Source organism: Cryptosporidium bovis, assembly GCF_009768925.1.
Source record: "Cryptosporidium bovis isolate 45015 chromosome Unknown contig_21, whole genome shotgun sequence".
Taxonomy (NCBI): Eukaryota; Apicomplexa; class Conoidasida; order Eucoccidiorida; family Cryptosporidiidae; genus Cryptosporidium; species Cryptosporidium bovis.
Genome location: NW_027125023.1, coordinates 370,327 through 394,322, shown reverse-complemented (window position 1 = coordinate 394,322; position 23,996 = coordinate 370,327). Strand labels below are relative to the sequence as shown.

At 30.5% G+C, this 23,996-nt stretch overlaps 6 protein-coding genes across 6 annotated transcripts; 5 read left to right on the top strand and 1 right to left on the bottom strand.

Annotated features, from left to right (window-relative positions):
- Positions 1–709: 709 nt before the first annotated feature.
- Positions 710–4,690, top strand: FG379_001314 (secreted insulinase like peptidase; the record flags this gene model as incomplete). Its single annotated transcript, XM_067326917.1, has 1 exon — positions 710–4,690. One exon carries the CDS (start codon positions 710–712, stop codon positions 4,688–4,690), a length of 3,981 nt encoding a protein of 1,326 aa, XP_067183823.1.
- A 1,103-nt stretch (positions 4,691–5,793) lies between these two features.
- Positions 5,794–9,054, top strand: FG379_001313 (secreted insulinase like peptidase; the record flags this gene model as incomplete). Its single annotated transcript, XM_067326916.1, has 1 exon — positions 5,794–9,054. The coding sequence occupies one exon, from the start codon at positions 5,794–5,796 to the stop codon at positions 9,052–9,054; it is 3,261 nt and encodes a 1,086-aa protein (XP_067183822.1).
- A 1,994-nt stretch (positions 9,055–11,048) lies between these two features.
- Positions 11,049–14,513, top strand: FG379_001312 (secreted insulinase like peptidase; the record flags this gene model as incomplete). The annotated part of the gene is made up of 1 exon (XM_067326915.1): positions 11,049–14,513. The coding sequence occupies one exon, from the start codon at positions 11,049–11,051 to the stop codon at positions 14,511–14,513; it is 3,465 nt and encodes a 1,154-aa protein (XP_067183821.1).
- Positions 14,514–15,234: 721 nt separating this feature from the next.
- Positions 15,235–18,852, top strand: FG379_001311 (secreted insulinase like peptidase; the record flags this gene model as incomplete). The annotated part of the gene is made up of 1 exon (XM_067326914.1): positions 15,235–18,852. The coding sequence occupies one exon, from the start codon at positions 15,235–15,237 to the stop codon at positions 18,850–18,852; it is 3,618 nt and encodes a 1,205-aa protein (XP_067183820.1).
- A 558-nt stretch (positions 18,853–19,410) lies between these two features.
- FG379_001310 (Cp22.4.1 protein) lies at positions 19,411–20,241 on the bottom strand (the record flags this gene model as incomplete). Its single annotated transcript, XM_067326913.1, has 1 exon — positions 19,411–20,241. One exon carries the CDS (start codon positions 20,239–20,241, stop codon positions 19,411–19,413), a length of 831 nt encoding a protein of 276 aa, XP_067183819.1.
- A 749-nt stretch (positions 20,242–20,990) lies between these two features.
- On the top strand, positions 20,991–23,147 carry FG379_001309 (cutinase negative acting; the record flags this gene model as incomplete). Its single annotated transcript, XM_067326912.1, has 1 exon — positions 20,991–23,147. The coding sequence occupies one exon, from the start codon at positions 20,991–20,993 to the stop codon at positions 23,145–23,147; it is 2,157 nt and encodes a 718-aa protein (XP_067183818.1).
- Positions 23,148–23,996: the final 849 nt, after the last annotated feature.

Sequence of the window (23,996 nt, the reverse complement as noted above, 5' to 3'; positions counted from 1 at the left end):
CTTTTTCAAGTATAAAGAACTCGGAGATCTAAATAATACCAATCAGGTTGGTATTTGGTTTGGTTGTTAATGTAGACGTTTTAGATATAGCAAATAGGGGATAAATCTAAAAGAGATCGAGAACAAGGTGAGTGGGTAATTGTAAAAAACTAAGCAAATAAAGAATACCATTTATCAACACAATTTACAGATTAAATATATTTGAAAGATGGCGGCATATCTGCCAAATTAAGGGGATAAAAAATAACACTGCGGAAGGGAAAATGGAAGATATTTTAGATTCACATAATAAAATAAAGATTCGAAAAATCATTATGTATTAATATACATATTTGCTGGCAAATCTTTATTGTATGATACCTTCTTATGAATTTGATAATATTTCGATATTTTCATTAAATTTGCTGTTTAGTGTGGGATGTGTGGATATTAAACAACTGTATAAATGCAAAAAAGAGTATAAAAAATAATAACACAATATAACATATATTGCAACATATAGGAGGAATTTTGAGAAGAAAAAATAGGGTGTTAAGGTGAATTAAAAGTAAGGAGTGGACATAAAGTAGAGATAACACAAATAACATATTTATGGACGTATAAGTGAACAGGTTTTTATCATAGGCGTTAAAACAAAAGTTTTATTGCGATTTCTTTTCACAGTAAAAAAACATAATTTTGATGTAAAATAATGATTAAAAATAAAGAGATGAGCTTTGAAGATAAAGCGTCGATAGGAAGAATAATAGTGTTGATGACAGCGAGACTCTGTCTCTTATTTTTGTTATTTTGTATAGTTATAACTGAGATTATAAAAGGTGTATTATTTCATGAAGATGGAGTGAGCTTGATAGAAATCTATTCTGAAAATCCAAATTTGGAGTTGAATCCAAACTACGATGAAAATAGTGTGATATATGGGATGTTAGAGAAAAACGAAACACTTCAATATATAACATTCAACGAGTCAGACATAATGAAGATAGAGGTTCTAAAACAGAAACTTCATGAAGAGGAGGAGTTACAAAAGTTAAAAAAAAGTGGATTAAAGTGCTATTATGGACTAAAGTGTCTGTACAACATTAATGATGACGTAGTTGAAAATTTGGATGGAGAGTACCCAAGTGAGTTAGAAAACGACGATTTTGAAAGATTTTTGGGAGATGAAAACAAATACAAATATTTCACCTTGGATAATGGTTTAAGAGTATTTTTGTTGTCAAATGATATGTTGTACACATCTTCTCTTTCTCTTGGAGTGAAGGTGGGAAATGGATATGATCCAGAGCATTTAAACGGACTATCATTTTTAATAACAGAAATGATATTCAAAAAAGGGGAAGAAAAAGAAGATGTGAGGGATTTCAGAACTCTTATTGATGAGAACAATGGATATTTTAACATAGACACAAGGACTTACCACACTATTTATTCTTATGACATAAAGTCAAAGCTTTTTCAGGATTCCATATTGAGTTTCATAAACTGTCTAACTAGGGAATTGTCAGAAGTAGATTCATTAGAAAATTCCATAAATGACGTATCTGAGATGGTAAGGCTGTTCAGTAGAGTGGACATTTTAAGGGAACAACAGTTAATTAGGAGTTTGTCAAATCCCAATCATACTTTTCACAGATTTCCATACGGCAACAATGAAACTCTTGTACAAGTACCAGGTTATTACAATATATCTACATTAGAAGAAGCAATTAAACTTAAAAATGAACGTTATATTCCAAAACTAATGACTCTAAGTGTGGCAACAAATTTAAGTATAGATACAGTGGAGAAACTTATTAGAAATTATTTTTCAGTTCTGAAAAATCCTCAGGAGGAACTTAGTGTGAAAAACAAGGAAGATCCCTTATCAATAAGTGAGGACAATGGCGTTGGAGTTGGTACTGAGAATGAAGTTAGATACATCGAAAAGGAAAAGGAGAACAATGGTGACGGAGAAAATGTTAATACAGGGGGAGGTGAGGAGTCAGATGAGGCTGTTCGACATCCATATTACCATTTAATTGGAAAATTCATTGAATTCAAATCAAAAGATTCTAATGGATACATGAAACTGGAATTCCCAATTCCAAGGCAAAATAAATTATGGAGAAAAAAAGCAGGCCATTATATTAAGTACTTTTTGTCTAGGAATTTCAAGGGAGGCTTGTTGGACTACTTAACTTACAATGGATGGGTAAGGAATTTGGATGTTAATGTTATCAACGATGATTCTGGTTTTTCTTTATTAGTTATAAAAGTAACGCTAGTTAACTCTAACAGAGATAGTATCGTAAGAATTTTACAGGCCATATTTTCAGTTTTAGACTCGGTGCTAGCAGCAAAATGTGATGAGAATTTATTTGAACAAATAAGAAGAGTTGAACAGGGATACTTGAAACAATACCAATGCACAGGTTATTATAAATATTCAAAAGAAATTATATCGTCTCTCTTTGAAACGGAATGTTATCCAAATGTGGTACTTAAAGTACCATATGAATTTGAGAAAATAGAGTGCAGTACTTTGGAAAAGTTAATTAGATATATAAACCCATATAATATGGTGATATTAATATCTTCTAGGACATTTTATAGAAATTCGAGTGACTTTTTGCTCTCAAATGAGGTTTTTGGAGAGTCAGTATGGCACAGATTTAGAAGAAATTTTATGTCTTTAGTGAGAAGATTTAAAAGATGTTTTTTAAGGCCAAGTATTGGTGAGTATCCAAGGTACATAAAGGAATACTATTTAAACGGTGAATATTTAATTAGTGACATTCCAGAAAATATATTAAAATTGTTAGCTGAAAGTAACAATGAATTTTCGCAGAAATATATTGGTTTTAATATTACGGAGATAACTATAAATTATCCAGAGTTGTATAATATATACACCTATGATATTCCTCAACAATCTCATCCTGAATTGCTTTTCGATTCTCTTTCCTCTTACATAAAATACACAACAAAAACATCAGAAGTAATTGATGAAACATACTTAAATAAAGTACTTTCAACTTACAATGAATATCTTTCACCATTGGCTTACTATACGTATTACTATCCAACTAATGTTGGAATACCTAGACTTGGAGTTTCATCGAGAATATTTGCACAACCAAAGTCCGTTTTGGCATATGGTTTTCAATCATTTCCTAAAACGAACGCAAGATTAGTTACACTTTCTTATTTATTTTCAAAGTCATTCAAATATGCCTTAGATCAGGAATACAGGGATGGTATAGCTGAAATGGAGTTTAAATCTTTGTCGGAACTACAAGTTTCATTTTTAGGTATTGAAATAAGATGGACAAATTATAACTATAACTTTGATCGTTTTTTCAACAGTGTTCTGTCTGGACTGAGCAATTACGGTACATTTGTAACAAATTCACATTTAAGTCAGGCAAAATCAGACTTTGAATCAAAATTAGACAAATTATCCTCCTTAAACAATGCAATTTTAGCAGAAGATATCTCTTTTGAAATTCTTAATTTTTATTATATGACACTGTCCATGTTCAAACAGGCAATAAAGAGTGTCAAATTAAGAGATGTGATTGATTTTGCCAACTACATAATCAATGTGGGTACAATAGAAACATTAGTTATCGGGAATTGCACCCCAATGCAGGTTAATTCCTATTTGATTAAACTCAGCAATGCCCTAGGGAGGAAGGGATCTATTCAGACTGCAAACAATCTGAGGTATCTTAATATGGACAAGATACCGAGTTTCCTAAGAAGAGCATTCTCTGATGGCTTTGAAAAAATTGCAAAAAAAGTAAACGAAGATGGTTTCAGTACAAATGAAACAGTTGCAGTTAATAATGAAACGTCCAATATTTCAAACAAAATTGATTTGGATCTTCACTTGAACAATGCGACAAATTCTGTTGAAAGAAGAATATCAACAATTGAAGACACGGAAAAATCCTTCCTTTCAGAAGGAACATATAAGGGAAGATGGGTAAACAGAATAAGCATGGACAACTTATCCAGCGTCTACAGGAATGCATTTTACTTGAAGCAGTCTTCAAATCGAGATGACAATGTCTCTGTTGTGTATCTTGAGATTCAAATTGGGAGTTACACAGAGGAGATGCTAGCGTTTTTAAAATTAGTTACAAATTTAAACATTAGGGGTGTATTCAAAGAATTTGTAAGTGAAAAATACCCAAATTCGAGCATCGCAGTTAAACAATATGCAATAAAAACAAGTTATTTATTATTTAAAATAATGGTTTCCTCTCCCGAGTACAATGTTGTAGCATTAACAAGTTTAGCCATCCAATTTTATTACAAGTATTTCAAAATGGTGACTTCTTTAGTGTCAAGAGAAGAATTTAAGAAGGCAGTAAATCTAACTATAAGCAGTATTGATATACCACATACAGATATAGACAAATTGTTAGAGCAATATACAGTTTCCTTATTAGACAGGAAATCCAGCTTAAATTGGAAATACATACAGGTTGCATATTTGCTCAATTTGAATTATAATGAATTTCTAAACAATTGGAGTATATTCTCAAACCCCCCAAAGTTAATTATTTCGGTACTGAAACAAAACGCCTCTCCTGTAGAAGTAGCCGAGGCAAATTCCTTTGAATTAGAAGGGTTTTTGAGACTAAACACGACAAGCTTTATTAAAAAAATATCAGTCGAGAGCAACTTTATAACTCAGTAAACGAAATTAGATAGAAAACAGACCAGAAACCTTGGGTTATGTTACTGCTGTTTTCGAAATTTATTGTTTAGATGGATAATGTAATGTGATCGTCTAAACAATTCTGGATTTATAAAAAGAACATCAAAGATAAGAATACACATTTTAAATAGGAAAGTTGTGAAAATAATTTCATTTAAGAAAGTATGTAGATGATCATATGGCAAATATATTTACAAACTGGAATTGAGTGAAAACGGTTTCGGCGTTTTTACCTTAACATTTTATTCACTAGAGATCTTGACTTTTGAGAGATAAATTTAAGGAATTTTTTTATTTATTCTGTTTCAGCACATATTTTGTATCCTAGGGTGTTTTTAATAATGATAATACTTGCATTACTGTCATCTCTAGTACTTTTATGACAAAGACTATTATCATAATCTAAAACAATATCCAAACTATAAACGGTGCACTAATTATTCCGTATACCTTTTGAAAGAATGACAAATTTAACTCAGGTCAGTCTAATTTGTGTATATACGAGTTAAAATCACACGTTTTTCGAGGCAACAGGAATGTAACACACTAAAAATTGATAATAAAGGGAAGAGTATATTCTCGAGAATAAATTATTTAAAATTCCAAGACGACCCGCCTATAGACATGACGTGGTCACCATACTTGGACTAGGTAACTAAAAGAGTATTATAATTGAAGGACAAAAAAGCAGAAAAAAATGAATAGTAAATGGTGTAATAAAAGATTGATAAGTATAAAAGGTGCGGAAAAGCGTAATTAGTTTAAAAATAGTGTAATATAGATAGTATTTAGTGGTAAAGATAAACTCAACTCATTAACTGGATAGAAATTACAATAAATAAAAATAGTGAAAAACAAGTGAATAGGGGAAATAATTGAGAGAATAAAAAGTTTCTGTATCATGCATTATTAGGGAGATAATTAGAATTAAATATAGTTTAATTTTAGAAGGAAGTGGGCTTTAAAGCATTTACTTAAGTAAGTGGTATTAAATACAATTCTTTCTTGACTCGAAAAGTATAAATATTCGTTGATAATAGCGATTTTATATAGCAAAAATAGGTTAGAAAAATTTTTCAATGATGAATTTTAATATATTAGTCTTTTCACTACTATACGTATTATTACAACTGTTTTCGAGAGAGGATGAATATAAATATGACTTAACTTATAACCACGCGTCATTTTTAGAATTTACTAACATAGGCGATGGTTCGGAATTGGAGTATTATCAATATGTGGATGGCGAAACAAGAAATACATACAAACTGACGCATAAAACATTCAACAATGGTTTCACATTAATGCACTTGGGTGGTTATGAGAACTCTAGAAGCGAAGTTAGATTAGTTATTAGTCGGGGTGTTTCTTCCGATAGTTTACATACACCGGGAATTAGATTTTTGGCATTATCAATGTTTGGTGCATATGTTCAGGGATGTATGTTTGAATCCTCCAAAGGGAAGGACAATTTATCATTATCAATAAAATCTGAGACACTTTATTCAAGGATAAGATTTAAAGTAAATGGTGATTCAGGGGCTTTAATAGATTGCATTTACAAAGCTGCCAAAACTAAGGAGAAATATTACGACTTAGAATCCAACTTTGAATATTTGGGAGACATAACAAAGGATTTTGAAAACATTGTTAGGAATCCGGTATACAATTCAGTTGACATAATGTTAATTAAGGAATTTATAAGAACAAAAATAGGATTTGAAAGCCAAATGCTTCAGTTATGTAATGCATTTTCGACTAATAATTACAATAAAATAAGTTCATTGAAGGAATTAATGAATAAGCAAATAAGTGAAATATTGAAATCACTACGTATGCCATCATTGCTTTCAATTGTTTATATTGGTGACATGAATTACTCTGATCTTCAGAAGAGGCTTTTTTTTTTCACTGGTTTAAAAGAGGTAGATCAAGTATCTGAAAGTATTAATTTAGACTCTTTGACTCCTTTAAGGGAAGCTATTCATTCTGGGAGAAATGTGGTTTCAATTAGAAAAAATAAAAAAGAGAATATAGTTAGAATATTTGTTCCATTTAAAACAGACAGCTTAGACCTTATGGTCGACAATTCATTTTTGTTTATTATTAACTTATTTGATTCGAGACACAGAAAAGGAATTGTAAACTTTTTATTTGCTAATATATTCACTATTTCAACTGAGGTTGGTTACAACTTTATTTCTGGATCTATGGTTCTACACATAACACTTAGACTAACTAAGAAGGGAAGAGAAAACATGCCTATAGTAGTTGATTCAGTATTTTCTTACTTAAACTTGATAAAAAAATCTGTCTTATCAGAAAAATTATTTTTGGAAACTCAGCAAATTTTGGATGAAAAAATTAAAAAGAATCCACTTTACGTATCAGATTTATCGGAACTTTACTTTGGAGTCAGAAAGTCGCTTGGACTTAGTATCAAAAACGCCCTTCACCACAATTTGGACACTGAATTTAACTTAAGTAAGATTAATCTTTTCCTATCGAGAATGGATCTCTCTTCATCATTCGTATTATTCACAATAAAAAACAATTTTTCTCTGCGTGAATTATTCTTTGCAGAAAAATTAAGTACGGCTGAGTTATTTGTCAAAAGCATCGCTGAACGTTATTCCAATATTCCCTTTACTCCTTTGTACGTAGACACATTTTACAATGGACTATACTCTGATTTTGACCCAGAACACGGTAGAGAAAGATATAAGCTTGATCTTCCATACTCGGACATATCAAGTTCAACATCTTTACCAGTATTTGCTTTAGATTCGATGTCATCCAAGGTGTATCTTTTACATAGAGCAGTTTCCGAGGCATATAATTATATTGGAAGCGATACGGTTGTCTCAAAGACTATGTCATTTAAATCTCAATTGACCGAACGTATTTGGTATTCAAATACAAAGTCGTATGGACTAAACGTTGATGTATTGCTTAGATTTTCATTATTGACCTGGGCTCCTGGTTTTGATCATATTTTTAGATATATGGAAAATACTAATAGAAATATAAATGAGCCAGTATCGATAACATTGGTTTCAGCAATTCATGTATTGTCTGCATATTTAAGGTTGGAAACAAGGCAAATATTTGCAAAAATGCTTAGATACGATGGTTTTGTAGGCTTTACACCGTCTCAGGTATTTTTTGATTGGTTTTCAACTCCATTAGAGTTATATTTGTCTGTTCGCACTCCAACAAACTATCTAACATTCATTTTTGACCAGATTGCTCAAATTTTTAATAGGGAAATTTCAATAGATGAGAAGAATCTTAGGGAATTACATGTCTCAGCGAGAAGAAGTCTACTTAAACACTATCGAGAAATAGACAACAACCAGTATGTTTCTAAATTTGTAAGCCAAATGGTTTCTCCCACACAACACACATTTAACCAAATAGACAAAGGTTTAGAGGAAGGTGTGAGTTTGGAACACATAAGGTTGGTAGCAAAAACCTTTTTTAATTATTCAAGATTAAGAGGAAGGATATTTGGTAATATAACACCTTTTCAAGCAAATCACGCACTTAATGTGTTTTTGAAGAGTATTAATCATGCTTATTTCGAAGACACTGCTCCATCAGAACTTCCACATTCGAAATTACCATTCTGCGGTCTTTCCTCGTCTATAGACGTCAACACAATTCCGAAAGGCTTAAAAAAGACATTTTACAGAAGAATGGATTACGTTTCAGCAAGTTCAGCAGCAACAATTGTCTTGCTTATTGGGCCAATTTCACTCCAATCAAGTTACGCGAAGGCATTGATACTGAGGGAACTCTACCACAAGATTATTTCACAGGAGTTTGAAGAGGGTGGCAAATACAGCTTCTCGACAAGAGTTCTCTTTTCCGTATCTGAGTTCGTTTCCGTTGAACTGTCTATTGTAAGCAATGTTAAAGACACTAAAGAAATGTCAAAGAAATTGTACTCAGAATTCAAGGACGCAAACGAAAAAATACCCAAGTTACTCAAGTCTAGGAAATCAACCAAAAAAATATTATTAAGAGCAGTTGAAAATATTCAGATTAGTGAGAGTTCCTTCGTTTTTGCGACATTTTACCATGAAAACCTTTACAAGATGACTTTAGACTTTATCAAAGGGCTTTACCACGCCGATGTTATGAGCTTGATTGATGGTGTTACTGATATTCCAAATTTGCTCATTGCTCACCACAAGGTTGACAATATAAATGCTGCAATGGAATCAGACGACTTTGTGCCACCTGGGTACACTGTAATTGTTGATCCAAAGGAACTTACCCGCTCTGAAGGAGTTGAGTTCATTAATGAGTGCATCAATTTCGAAATTGCAGGTGAATAATTTGGGGACTTTGGTAAACACCGTATCTACTCTCCTATTACTTGAGGGTCCTGTGAGACATAATGGGAGATGAATAATATGATGTTGTATACTTTCGTTTAATCTAGGTACTAAAAATGAAACGAGTGAATGATATCATTAAAGCCCACGTATTATTTATAGGGCGTTTTAACCAAAAAGGATGAAATTATCTTATAGTGCTGACTTTGATGAAGGCCTATATCACATTATATTTTGATGTATTGTTTTAACTATTATAAAGTGCTGTAAATTACTATAAATTTGTAGGTGGACGCAAAAAGGCCACTTTCTAGCAAATATAGAAACTCATCTTGACGCGTCGAACTCTAATTGAAGTGCTGCATTGGTGTAATGCGTTGATAAAGGGATTATTCGAATAAACGGTGTGGTTTGAACACTGTTTGGTCTTTCGAGTGAATAAAGCATAATGAAAAACATATTTATTCGTTTGCTACCTATCTTACAGAAAAACTGAAATTACATTCGAGATCTTACAAAAGTGATGATTTGTGTTGTGGTATATTCCAAGTACTATGTGGATTAATATTCATAATTAATGCACAAAATTACGAGCATGTTCGAGGGTGAAACGAATAGGTACTAAAATATGAAAACACTTAATATATATCCGATTAAACCAGAAATTAATGCTTGAACCCACATGACCGCATTTAATTGACATTATCTACCTTCGGACAAGCTAATAATAATGGCAATTATTATTGATGTGTATCTAAGTTGCCGTTGTTCGTTTCCCGGACCTTTAGTGGTTTATGGAGCAAACGGCACGTAAGCTATATAGACAGCATATAAATAAGAAGAGAATATGCGTATATTATACACAAATTGGACCGTTCAACATTATTTTTGTTTTGAATATTAATTAACTTTTGGTTATTGCGTATATTTAGATATATATTATCTTTCTGGTTTTTTATTCGTTATTAATCTCGCTATTGTCCTTACAGTGAATGACGGCTTTCCAATAAATATTCGCTTAAATAATTTTAAACCTATTTGTTTTCCTGGTTTATTATGGGATTAAACAATTATTGATATTCTACAATAATTATAGATTTATTTAGAAATTTTATACAGTAGGTTTGTTTAACTCGTATTTTGTTCAGTCTTATAGTATTTATCTAATCGCTCTTTTTTCCCCTTTTTAAACCTAAACAGAACAAAATTTTATTTATTTATTAGGATATTTGGTTCTTATATATATCTCTTATTTGGTTAGTTGAGTTTCAAGGTGGTTTTTAAATTAAAAGGTCATTGCTCTGCATGCACCACGTAATTACATGTACATGATTGCATTACTTGAATTAAATTAGTCGTTTAAAAATAGCTAGATAAGTACATTTTTTTCAATAGCAAAAGGTATTGTTAACTGGAAAGTCCACAGAAAATAGGATTAAACTTGTTTTTATAGGTCTAAATCGCAAATAAGTTTAAGTTTATATTCATAAATAAAAGCAGCAATTGCAACATATTATTCCACAGTAACAGCTAAATCTAAGCAGTCAAGGTTACCCGCTAGCCAGGGCAAATATTTTTGATGTTTGTGAAGTAAAATTAAAATCTAGAAAAATAAAGTAAATAATTAAATTCATCACACTGAGATGAGAGTAAGTGGATAATAAAGGTTTAAGTAGGTAATAAACATGTTATGAACAATATTTAAGTGAAAAAAGTAATATTTTGTCTACTTTGAGGCACAACAGTTCAAATTTTTAATCTAAAGACCAGTTTATTGAAATAAGTTAAAGTAGTATGGAAATTGATTAAGAGTATATTCGGAAAACAAATTTCAGTTATTTAAACGCTGATTTTTTAATATTTTTTCTTAAGATTTTTCATATAAGGGAAAGGACAAGAGACCAATAGGGTTTGGCTGACCATCAAAAATATACAGTATTTGTGATAATCAATATTTTTTTCAGTTTGTGAATATTGGAGTAATAGGAAGCAAAATGTTGAAGTTTTTGGCAAGATTAAACCTTGTAATATCCTTAATACTATCAACAAATTTAATTTTTTACTTTAAAATAAACAATGTTGAAAGTATAATTCAAAACAGTGGTTTGAAAAACAAGACAATGAATACAAAAGTAAACATACTTGGAAGAGCTACAAATAACGTGGATGACTCGTTATTTGTAAGATCAAAAATAGATAATTCTGAATACAAATTTCTAAGGCTTAGTAACAAGATGAACGTTTTCTTAGTGTCCAATAAATCATTTGCGAAAAGTGTGATAACACTTTCAATGAAAATAGGGTCAGTTCATGATCCGGAAGATCTACCAGGATTTGTCAATTTTGTGCAGAAAACACCTTGTTTCATTTCGAGTAACAAAGATGATTTATCCGAATTGTGTGGTTATTTCGAATCTGTAAATGGCATAGTTAATATAGAGGTATTGGACAGGAGCACAATATTTACATTTGAAATAGACAATGTGCATATAATGAATGCATTGAATATGTTTAGTAACGCAATTAAGAATCCAGTATTTTCAGAAAATTTACTTTATGCTGAGATAGAAAGAACAATAGAGTCACTTAACATTTTAAAAAAAGACGAAGAGTATGTTTTTCAGTGTGTAAGAAGGGATATATCCATTTATGATTCTATCTTTAAAAGACAAAGGGTAATTACAAACGAATCTATTAAAGAGGCGGAGGTAAATTCAGGGTTTAAGTTGCTTGATAGAATTAAAAAGTTTCAGAAAAAGAATTACAGCTCTAATATAATGACTATAGCAATTGCAAGTAAGGAATCAATTGCAAAACTAACAAAAGGAGTAACTTCAGGTTTTTCATCACTTAAAGACTTAAAATTACGTAATATACTGCCACAGGACCTATTTAAAGTAGTTCGCCATCCACATATAGGCAATATAGGGAGCGTCATTCGTTTGCAATCAAATATTAGTAATGAACTTATTTTGGAATTTCCAGTTGAGTATCAAGAAGTTCTTTGGGATTCGTCTCCAGGTAAATATTTAGAATATTTGTTGAATGATAACTCGGAATACAGCTTAATGAACTACTTAATCACGAGAGATTTAATTAAAACAATGAATTCAAAAGTAGTGTCAGACAACTATGGTTTTTCTAACTTTGAGATTAGTTTTGTTCTAACTGAAAGTGGTGTTGATAGGATTAAAACAATATTGCAAGTTACGTTTATTTTAATAGAACACATTAAAAGTAGTCCAATATTCAAAGATATTATTGTGGAAATTCAGGAATCAATGAAAAATACATTTGATTACTACTTTGAGGTTTCACCTGAGTATATAAATAGGCAAATTATATATTCATTTGACACCAGAGGCTGTTCTCCAGAAGAGGTTCTTATTGCAGGTAACTTAATGAGAAACCCCAATTTAACAGAGATTAAAAAGTTAATGAACAAAGTATCTTTGAATAACATCATTATTTATTTAAAGCACTTGGATAAGATAAAAAATGTATTTAATTCAAAAGATCTCGGTGTACTCGGTAATTTGTTAGATAATGAAGATATTATTTCTACTGATAATAGCTGTATTGATTCTGATGGAGGAAACAGACAAAATAACTGGGAAGATCATATTTACAATAGCAGTTATGAGGCATCCTCGATCTCTACTTCCTCACTTGAATTTATAGATGCGAATGATGACATGAATGGAATAGAAAACAATCTATTTAACGGAATAAAGTATTATATTGATTCTATACCAAAAGATATAATAAGAGAAATAAAAATGGGAATAGATAAAATAAAATTAAACGATATTGGAATAAGGGTGAGAAGAGCAAATAAGTTGCTTAAGAAGGTTTACTTAAGCAACTTTAAAGATACAGCAAATTACAGGATATACTCGCCAATATATCTTAAAAACGCTTTATTAGATTTCTCCTCAGGTGAAATGTTTACATTACCAAACAATATTGATTTAGATGAGAACGAGATATTAAACAATCCAGTATTTAGCAGTATAGTATTTTCAAACAATGTAAGTTTTAAAAGACAAACTTCGAGGGTATTTTTGAGATATATGATTCCAAGAAAAACGGAGAATATTCCAATATTAAACACAATTTTAAATTCGAGCCAATTGGTGTTGACATTGGAGGTTCTCGTTCACTGTTTGAAGTACGTGTCCAGTAGAGTAATAAGTGAAATGAGTGACTTATCTGGTTTGTTTTTAATCAGAACAAATATTGCCTCAGAGTTTACAGGAGTGCCATTTGGATTTGAAATTATAGTTAAAGGGGACTATTTTGGTTCGGTATATATTGCTATTAAGGAATTTAAGAAAAAAATGAATAGTTTAGGTAAATTAATTACTCAAAATAAATATAACACAATTATTAAGGGACTTGAGTCTGAGTCAAAAGCGAGAATTGAAATGGGATCTAAATCGAGCTCAAAATTTATATTAAAATCCATTTTTGAGTGTCAAAAACTATCCAAGTATGTATTGGAAACAGTAGACTATTCAAATATAACATTTGAGCAGGTTCTTGAACTTTCTAGTTATATAGGTAAATACGGAACTAACGAAGGTGTTATTATAGGGAACATAAGCCCATTACATGCTTATTCACTTGTCAAAGTAATATCTACTGAATATAAAAATGAAGACCGAACTATCAATTATGTAGATAAACCCTCTTTTAAAAGCAATTTAAATAATTCTATGGAGATATGGGAAATACTGGATCCATTTTCAACTAATTTTTATTATAGTAGTTTCTACTATTACAATAAATTATACAACTTAAAGGATAATAATTCAAATTCATTATTATATGTTCCATTTTCCACATTCTCATTAGACTCATTATATTTTAAAATTGTACTTGGGATGCTTATTGACTTGCTCAAAGGAAGGGGTTTAACTGAGGGGATTGAGTTTGACTTGTATCCAAATATTCATCAATTTAATTTTGTTGGATTTTACATTTCATGTACATCTGGTAAACTGAATGTACCAGAAATGTCTGAAAGATTACTAAGTGTGTTCTTTAAAGTATTTAACTTGTTAAAAAGCATTGATATGGATCAATACAATAACCTTTTGACTAATAAAAGATCAATTAATATCAAAATTGAACCTGACCATGAACAAGTTGAGAAAAGGATTTTCCACAGTATTGTTTGTAGAAAAGATATATCTAATATACTTAACAAAATTAAAGCACTTAATTATAAACTTAGTTATGAGAAGTTTGTTGATATTTGTAATAAAGTATTAGATGCTCCAAAGTTTCTTATTTCTACTCAAGCTCATATAGGCGATTCCGAGAAACTCGTTGAAATAGAAAATTACACACCAAATGGATTCATCAGGCTAAATAGCATTTATGACATTACCAACCAAGATGGTATTAAGACTTTTAAAATACCAATTAACTATACTACAAAAAAGGCGGATTGAAATAAGTATTTGCACTTTAGATAAATTTATTTACTGTTTTTCAAATACAAAATTAATTTATTATTTGGAAAACGGAAACATATAGAAGTAAAAAAGTTAATCTAAAAATTAAAAATAAATAGTTAAAGGCAATAGTACTAAATATTATATTTTTCCCTAAAACTACGCTTTCGTTTATGATATTTGCTCTTAATTCATCACTTAAATTATCTTGTTTGTGTGATTGTTCCTGATTTTTGAAACTAATGAGAAAAATTGAATCTTACTTCCTTATTTGATTCAGAATAGTACAAACTGGTGTTCCAAAAATAGCAATAATATATACAAATATTATTACTGTCTGGAAATAATAAAACAATATTTATGTGTGCCGGCATAAAGTACATAAATGTGATTCCGGTATTTGGAAACAGTCAAGCAAATTTTAAGACACTTAAAAAAGAATTACAAATTAAAGTAATTAAATTAGATAAATTAATGCATTATTAATGTTTTCCAGTTGATTAGTTCTTTTTTGTATTAGTCAATGGTGGTGGTAGAGAAGGAACAAAGAATACAAAGTAAAGCAAAGGTTTGAGATAATATATTCGATTATTTTCAGAATTTAATAAAGAAGTATAAATATAACAAGATTTTACATCTATGTAAGTATTTAAACGAAGTAAATGAAGTTATATGTGCTGGTATTAGAATTTTTCGAATAAATAGCAAAAGTATCACAATGTTGTGTAAATTGCCATTTACATTACTGTTGTCATGCTTGATACTGATAATTAAATTAAGTTGTGTATTTGAAAAAGATTACAATATACACAAAGTATCTTTGTTGAATTTGTGTGAATACTCAGAAAATCAACGTAGGATTAGAAAGTGCATTGAAGATGAAAAATTTGTGAAATCTAAGATAGACAAAGCAAAATACAGATACTTCAAGTTGGATAATGGATTAAAGGTATATCTAGTAAGCAATGAGAACATAGTTAATTCAGAGGTAGCAATCTCGGTCGGAGTGGGGTTCTTACATGACCCTATTGATATTCAAGGATTGTCAAATTTGGTTCAGCATACTTTGTTATTAGCGTCTAAGCAATATCCCGATGTAGACGAATTCAATAATTTTATAAACACACTGAATGGTAAGATATACTTAGATTTACATTCAAAGCTTACAATATATTCGTTCTCAATAGGGTCAGAATATCTTAATGAGAGTTTGTTTAGGTTTAGCAGTTACTTTATAAATCCGATATTGAGCAAAGACAATGTAAATAAGGCGTTGGTTACTATATTTAACATTATTGAAAGAATGAGAACCAACGAGAAGTGGGCGATGAAAACAATAGAAAGAGAGGTTTGCGAGGCAAGTACAAGTTTTAATAGAGATATATTGGGGAATAAGAACATATTTTTAAACAATCCAAATTTGAGTAGTGGTGAGCTATATGACAGAGTGATTGACTACTTTAACAATTACTACAGTCCAAATATAATGACTTTGTCAGTAGTCGGAAGAGAACCATTGGAGAAATTAGAGAAATACGTCATTAAAAGTTTTGGTAATATTAAAAACAATGGAGTGAGGTTGTTTAGGATGGAGGACAGCTATAAATTCACAGTTAATCCATTTATAAGTATATCTGGAAAGATAATATCAATTAAAAGACCTACAAAGAAGGATATTAATACATTCACGATAAGAATTCCTGTTGAATTTCAGGTAGTATACTGGAAAAGGATACCTGCTTTATATATAAAATACTTATTGGACAGCTCATATAGGGGAATATTAAGAAGATATTTTACAAAGATAGGTGTGTCTAGTAAAGTTAAAGTTTCAACAACTTCCTTTGATGGATTTTCCACTTTAGATATATCAGTAGATCTTTACAATAAGGAGTTAAATCGTTCATGGGAGGTTATTGGAGCTATAATACTGGCATTAAAATTTATAGTGGAAAGTCCTGTAACTGAGAGACTATTGAATGAAATAAAAGATGTAACGGATTTGTTATTTAATTACAGGGAGTCAGATTTTTACAAGGATATTGCTTATAATATAGCTTACAAGTCCCAAAAGTACAATATCAAGCCTGAGGAGGTTATATTCGCCGATGAGGTGATACAAGTTTTGGATGTTGGGTTTACGGAGTCGTTTTTAAATTCGATAGACATTAACGGCATTGTAATATTTTACTCAACCCCGAAATTGCTTTTAAAGAGGGTGAAAAAAGACTCTGGTGAGAATTTAAAGGTATTAAATACGAAGAAATACATTAATTTCAGAAACAGTATGTTTAAGGTCGAGGACAATTCAAATTTAATATCATTATTTCAAAAGATATATAAGTCAGTTAAAGAATATGTAATTTTTATATATTCTTTTATATTTAAAGAACTGAAGTTGGAGGACAGAGAGATGAAGGGGGAATACTCAGGTTCAGAATATTCGGATGAAATTGGTGTTATAAATTACACAAACAATTTTATTGCGTGCAATTCAATTTTAAGATCAAAGTATTTGAATTCAGAATACTGTGTAAACGAGATTCCCATATTGTTTATGAGTGAAATTCATAACATGACTTTCAATGACATAAAGGAGGTTTATTTCTTGGACATAGACACTCCAAACAAATACATTCCGTTGGATTTGAGTGTTCTGGAAATAGATGAGAGAACCAAAATAATACCCCAGCCTTTATTGTTTTCGATTAAAAGATACATAAAAAAATCTTTATTTAAAGACAGTAAATACATGAACGAATATACCTATTATCCAGAAATATTTAATTTCTACTATAAAAACAGCGAAATACCATCGATACCCGAGGCATCCTTGTCAATTAGAATTCAAACTCCAGTTATTACTTCAGAATTAAGTAAAATAGTTCCTAGAGTACTTAAAATAGTTCCAAGACTAATAGTTTCAATTGAAATACTTTGTTCAACATTACTCGTTGCATTGGAGGATGAAATACACGGTTTCAGACTTACTAGAAACGAATTTAAAATACTTACTTACAATAGCTACTTTTACAACAGCCTCCCAAATGGGTTTACTGTGATATTAAGCGGCTATCGGGATGTAATTCCAACTTTTTTAAGAGTATTTGCTGATTATTTGAGGAATCCAAATGAACGAATTACCTACTCTGACTTCAAAAGAGGGTACGGAAATGTACATAAATTGCTTTATAAAGCTGTATTTCACTCCTCTTCGCTCATGAAATCATTGGAGATAATAAGAACTATAACAGAAAACCAACCACTATCACCAACTGAGAGATTCAGGGAAATTGAAAACGTAGGTTATGCAGACATCATGGACTTGAGCAAGTTTTTGGCAAAACACGGACAGTTAGAGGGAATATTTATGAATAATATAGATCCAATATTTGCAGGTGATATATTGAATGAATTTATATCCTTGTTGGGAAGAGAGAAAAATAATATGATTAGATTGCATGTATCAGAAAATCAAAAGGTTTCAATAGAAAACAAGGCCGGTGTTATGAAAAGGTTAAAGTTAAAAAGCAAGTCTTACACCGTTCAAAATATGCTGACTCCAATATCAAAGTCAGACAAAATTTACTTTAATAGCTATGAAATACTTGATATAACATCTTTACCGGACAAATTATGGAGGAGTTACAAATTTGAATACTCGAATAATGACAATGATAAATCTGTTGTTTCTTTATTATTGGGTGTTGGAACTAAAACACCATTTACAATTGCTTTGGCAACACTATCTAATATATTCTTATCCGATTTGATGACGATGTTTTTAAAAAAACTGTCCATTGAAAACGAGACAGCTAGATCGTTTTCCCCAGCATATTATTCCTCATTAATATTTATTATAATTCAAATAGACTCTTATTCAAAAGACGTTACTTATTTGACAGAATTTTTACTGGGTTTTTTGAATGAAGTATTTAAGAATCCATATTTGATAGATAAAAACGATTTTTATATTATAAAGAGAGACTGCATAAATAAATTTAAAAGTCTAAATAACAATATTGAATTGTTCAACAATCTGTTTTTCACTTTTGTTGAGGGAAGCAATCATCCTTTTGTTTGGGTAGAAAAAGTCATACAAATTCTTGAGACTTTAACTTTTGCCAGATTTTTAAAGTTATTCAAACTTTTACATAAAACACCACAAATAATTGTTTCCATTCAGTCTAAGTTGTCGCGTAAATATAAGTTTGACAGATATTTACCTAGTGGGTATACGTTGTTGAATAATACAGACAGCCTACTTAATCAGGACAATATTTATATTTACAAACTACCAATAAACATTTCTCCGAACATTTTTTCAGAGGATTAGTGATACAAGCGTTTCAATAGTTATTTTGCCTCACTACATTTAGTATTCCTAGTGAAAGAAAAAGTTAATTTTACTTTCAAATTATTGCAATAACACAACTTATTTGCATAATTTGAAAGTACATATTTGAACTAACATAAGAAATTAGTGTAATATAACTGCAATCCCATTTTTACACTAAGTATTAATATTGTTTTTTGTTGCTATAAAAAATTTAAATTCAAGTAGTAAAATAAACAGTGTCGTGAAATATATATATTAAACATCTAACTGTTTATATCTAATATTTTTTATTATAATTATGTTTCCGTATCATATAAAACGTACATATATCAACAGTAATAGTTTATAGTTAAAGGTTATTTTCGGAATTAAAAAAATGATGACTACCAAAAATAATATTTAAGATGTTCTGTCTGAGATGCATGTTAATGATAATATCATGCATGCATGCATGCATAAGTACCGGCATAAATTAAAATGAATGCGTGAAATAGTTTGCTTTTGAATGTCTACATTATGACAAATTAATCCAGAGTTATGGAAGACATACCACATTTAACCGATTATATTTTTCCACATTAGGTCGGGATCATCTATATTTTCATTTGAGTTCGAGGTATCATTTAAATCTTTACTATTAGAACTACCAGAATTAATAGTTTTATATTTTTTACTATGCATTTTATTTTGATCACAGTTCTTAGATAGGTGTCTAACAGATCCACATATATTGCATGAACCACCTTTTGGGTAAATTGACCCGGATTCATTATTTGGACAATAAGCCACAATATGCCCGGATTCACCACATTTAAAACAACTGGCAAATGGCAATACAGAATTATCTTCTCTGGGCTTTTTGCAGTCTTTAAGTGTATGACCTTTTTCGCCACATAGAAAGCAAGTATGTTTTGCATTTTCATCTCCTAAATTTTTATTCAAAGGTTTGTAGTATCTACAGTCAACCATTTGATGCCCTTTTTTTCTGCAGCACAAACAAACTACATTCGAATTCTTTCTTAATAATATACTTGAATTCACATTTTTAAGTTTCATTTCCCTTTTTATAGTTTTTATACTCTTTTGAATTTGCCCCCCTATTTCTATTTCACCTTTAAGCCCTCTTCTTAGCTTTGATAATCTCAACAATATCCTTCTTCTTTTAGATTTCGAGAGTTTTTTTTCCTTGTCATTTAATTTATTCTCAAGTTTGTCTATACTTTCCTGTATTTCACATTTGGACCAACAACCGTGTTTTATTCTATTCTTACTTTTCGATTTTGAGCTTCTGCTTCTGCTTTTGACTTCATTTTCATTTTTTGTTTTTGGTTCCTGTATAGTCAATTCGTTTTTTTTTGTTTCGATCAGTTTTTTATCTTTTCCCATTTTATAATGCCAGAATTACTTACAAACTCATTTATACGTGCTTATACATATATTGTATGTATAATTAATTGTGTTTTATTTATACACTTGGTTCCATTAAAAACATAATGGTGATTAAACTGATGTTGAAAGGGATTGTTCTTTTTTTAGTTACAAATTAATCTCTTAATTGTTGTATACTTTTCTTTTTCAGATGCTTTTTGGTTCATAAATCTATTAATACTATTATTTGATTAAATAAATTTTTCTTTGTAGTAAAAATTTTCAATATAATAATATATAAGGTACCGGGAAATCATTCCGTCTCATACTTGTCTCGCAGGTAGATAATATAAATAAAAAATTTTCGTCAGGGAAAACAGTATTTGTCAAAATCTGACATAGAGTAACTTATTTTTTCTAATAAAATAATTTAAAAAGAAAAATAGAGCACAGGTAACGAATTCTTGATTCAATATGTCGGTAAGTTCACTTGTTTGAGCATTGGATGATTATGTAATGGCTTGCTTCCTTATATAAGCATCTTTTTTTTTGATTTTTGAATAAATGCAATGTGAATAAAATTTTTTCAAAATTAAAAAAAATAATTTAATTACTTGTAATGCTAACTAATTAACTCGCCTTGTTAGAAATCGAAAGTAGCTAAAAAACCAATTGAAACTTCAAAAGTAAGAAACAATTCAACTGATACATCAAGTGATGATTCAGATACATCGAGTTTTGTAATGGTTAAAAAAGCAGTTAAAAAGATGAACGACAAAAAAGATAAATCGCAAAAGAATAACAAAGGTTTAGAGGGTAGCAAGAATAATGATTTAGATAAAATATTACAGAAACCAGCAAAGGTGCAGGATTCATCTACCGATTTAACGTCTGATTCTTCAGATTCAGATTCTAATGAGAGGAAGAACAACGAAAAGATTATCAATCCAGTAAAGAATCTCGTGTCGAATAAAAATAATACAAGTGATAGTAGTAGTAGTGAATCCTCTTCAGATTCAGAGGTTAAAAAAAATGCAGCAAAACCAATACCAGTTAAGAAGAATGTTGTTTCATCTTCATCATCATCATCATCATCAGATTCATCATCTTCAGATTCATCTTCTGAATCAGAAAATGAGAAGAGTAAAGTAAAAAAAAGTATTGTTTTAAAAACATCATCCTCTTCTTCGTCTTCGGAAGACGAAAAATTAAGATCAAAAAAACTAACTAAGAAGAATATTGTTTCGAAGTCTTCATCATCTTCATCAGACTCTGACTCTGATTCAGATTCAGATTCTTCGTCATCAGAATCGGAGATTGAGGTAAAGAAAAATATAACAAAAACAAAACCAATGAAAAAGAATATAGTTTCAAAGACGAATCCATCATCTTCATCATCATCAGATTCATCTTCTTCATCATCAGATTCATCTTCTTCATCTTCAGATTCATCATCTGAATCAGAGGTGGTTTCAAGAAAGAATATTAAAATGACAACAATGAAGAAGAATTTTGATTCGTCTCTGGAATTAGGTGCTAACAATAAGGAGATCAAAAAGGCAACACAAATCAAAAAGAATGAAATTATTTCTAAATCTTCATCTTCTTCATCTTCCGATTCATCTTCTTCAGATTCATCTTCTGAATCAGAAAATGAGAAGAGTAAAGCAAAAAAAAGTATTGTTTTAAAAACATTATCCTCTTCTTCGTCTTCGGAAGACGAAAAATTAAGATCAAAAAAACCAACTAAGAAGAATATTGTTTCGAAGTCTTCATCATCTTCATCAGACTCGGACTCTGATTCAGATTCAGATTCTTCGTCATCAGAATCGGAGATTGAGGTAAAGAAAAATATAACAAAAACAAAACCAATGAAAAAGAATATAGTTTCAAAGACGAATCTATCATCTTCATCATCATCAGATTCATCTTCTTCATCTTCAGATTCATCATCTGAATCAGAAAATGAGAAGAGTAAAACAAAAAGCAATACTGTTACCAAAAACTTATCATCTTCCTCAGATTCAGAAGTAAAGACAAAAAAAAAGAGTACATCAAAATTAGAGTCTACGGAAAAGAATTCAACGGATGCTAGTTCAACATCTGATTCAGAAAAAGATGCTAAGACTGAGACTAAAAGAAAGGCAAATTCTGAGTTATCTGGTAATAAGGAAAGTAAACAAGCAAAATTATCGAATTCAAAGCGTGCGAGCTCTGTATCACTGGATGATAATGAGGATAGTGTTGGAAGTCAGAACAGAAAGAGACAAAATACAAATTCAAATAGAGATAAAGATAAAAGAGAAGTTTATTGTGGCAATTTACCGTACTCATGCACGGAGGATGAAATAAGAGGTTTATTTGAAGAATGCGGTTCAATAGAAAGAGTATCTGTATTATCAGAAAAGGGTTGTGCATTTATAACATTTGAAGATGAAAAAGGTGCCAAATCAGCAATTGAGTGGAATCAAACTGAATATAAAGGAAGAATGCTCAGAATAAATATGTCTGCAGATAAGCCTCAGCCTGGTAGTTTAACAAGTACTAGCTATGGTCCATCTGTGATTGTAAGAAACATACCGTTTTCTAGTGACGACGAGTCAATTAAATCTTTCTTTAAGGATTGTGGTGTAGTTAAAAGGGTATCAATTCCAAGGTATTCTGATTCTGGTAAAATGAGGGGTTTTGCCATGGTTGAATTTGAAAATGAAGAACAAATACAAAAAGCAATACAACTTTCTGGTACTTCAATGGATGGAAGAGAAGTTAAAATCGAGGTAGCTCTTGGAAAGAATAATTCAAGTGGAGGCGGGAGTGGTAATAGGGGTGGACAAAGAAACAATAAGCCTGGAGGATTTAAGAATGGTTCATCTTCTACTACATTCCAGGGTAAGAGTATCACATTTGATGATGACAGCAACTGATTCTTTATTGGAAGAAATTTAGAAAAAGAACTACTGTTGCGACAATGAAGGAAGATAGAAGAATAGAATACAAGTGGTAGTTTTTATATACAAGGGTTGGGATAATAAAATTAGCATAGAACATAGGTAAATGTGTGTATGTATGAATAGATGAAAATAGATAGTGGTGAAACTTAATTAGCTTAATATTGTGACAAAATAACAAATTTAGACTTTTAAAGTACCCTTGTATAATATTTAATTTAAACCTTCTCCACTCTTTATTTTATATGTCTAAGCGAAAGAACAACTTTTTTACGTGTGTCATTTCCTTATTGTGTACAAAATACGGGATATTATCTGTATGATTAAAATAGAATTATTAATATTTGCCTCGAATACTATTTGCTTCTTGTAATATACACGTATGAATGCAGAAAGTAGGTGCTTCTCAATGTTTGAACACACTAAGTGGGAGAGAGAGCAACTTATGTGATTTTAGAGGGAAAAAATAATTCTTAAAGGTTTTTGGGAGACCAATAATTTCATGGAATGAAAAAGGGGGTGGCGTTAGCTGAGCGGTGTGAAAGACACTATTCTCCTCATATGTGTTTAACGCCACTCTCACTGCTGTGAACACTAACAAATAGGAACCAGAATTGCTACAGTACCAGCGAACAGAAAACAAACAAATAAAAAACAATGCTATTGGCAGCAGGATACACTTGTCGCATAAACATGAATTTCAATTGTAAATAAGTACTGGTACCATTAATTTGAGCGGGCACAATGAATAAGTAAATAATAAAAGAAAAGAATAGTGTGGCGCATAAATATACATATACAAGTGGTATTTAAAGTTGCGGGCAC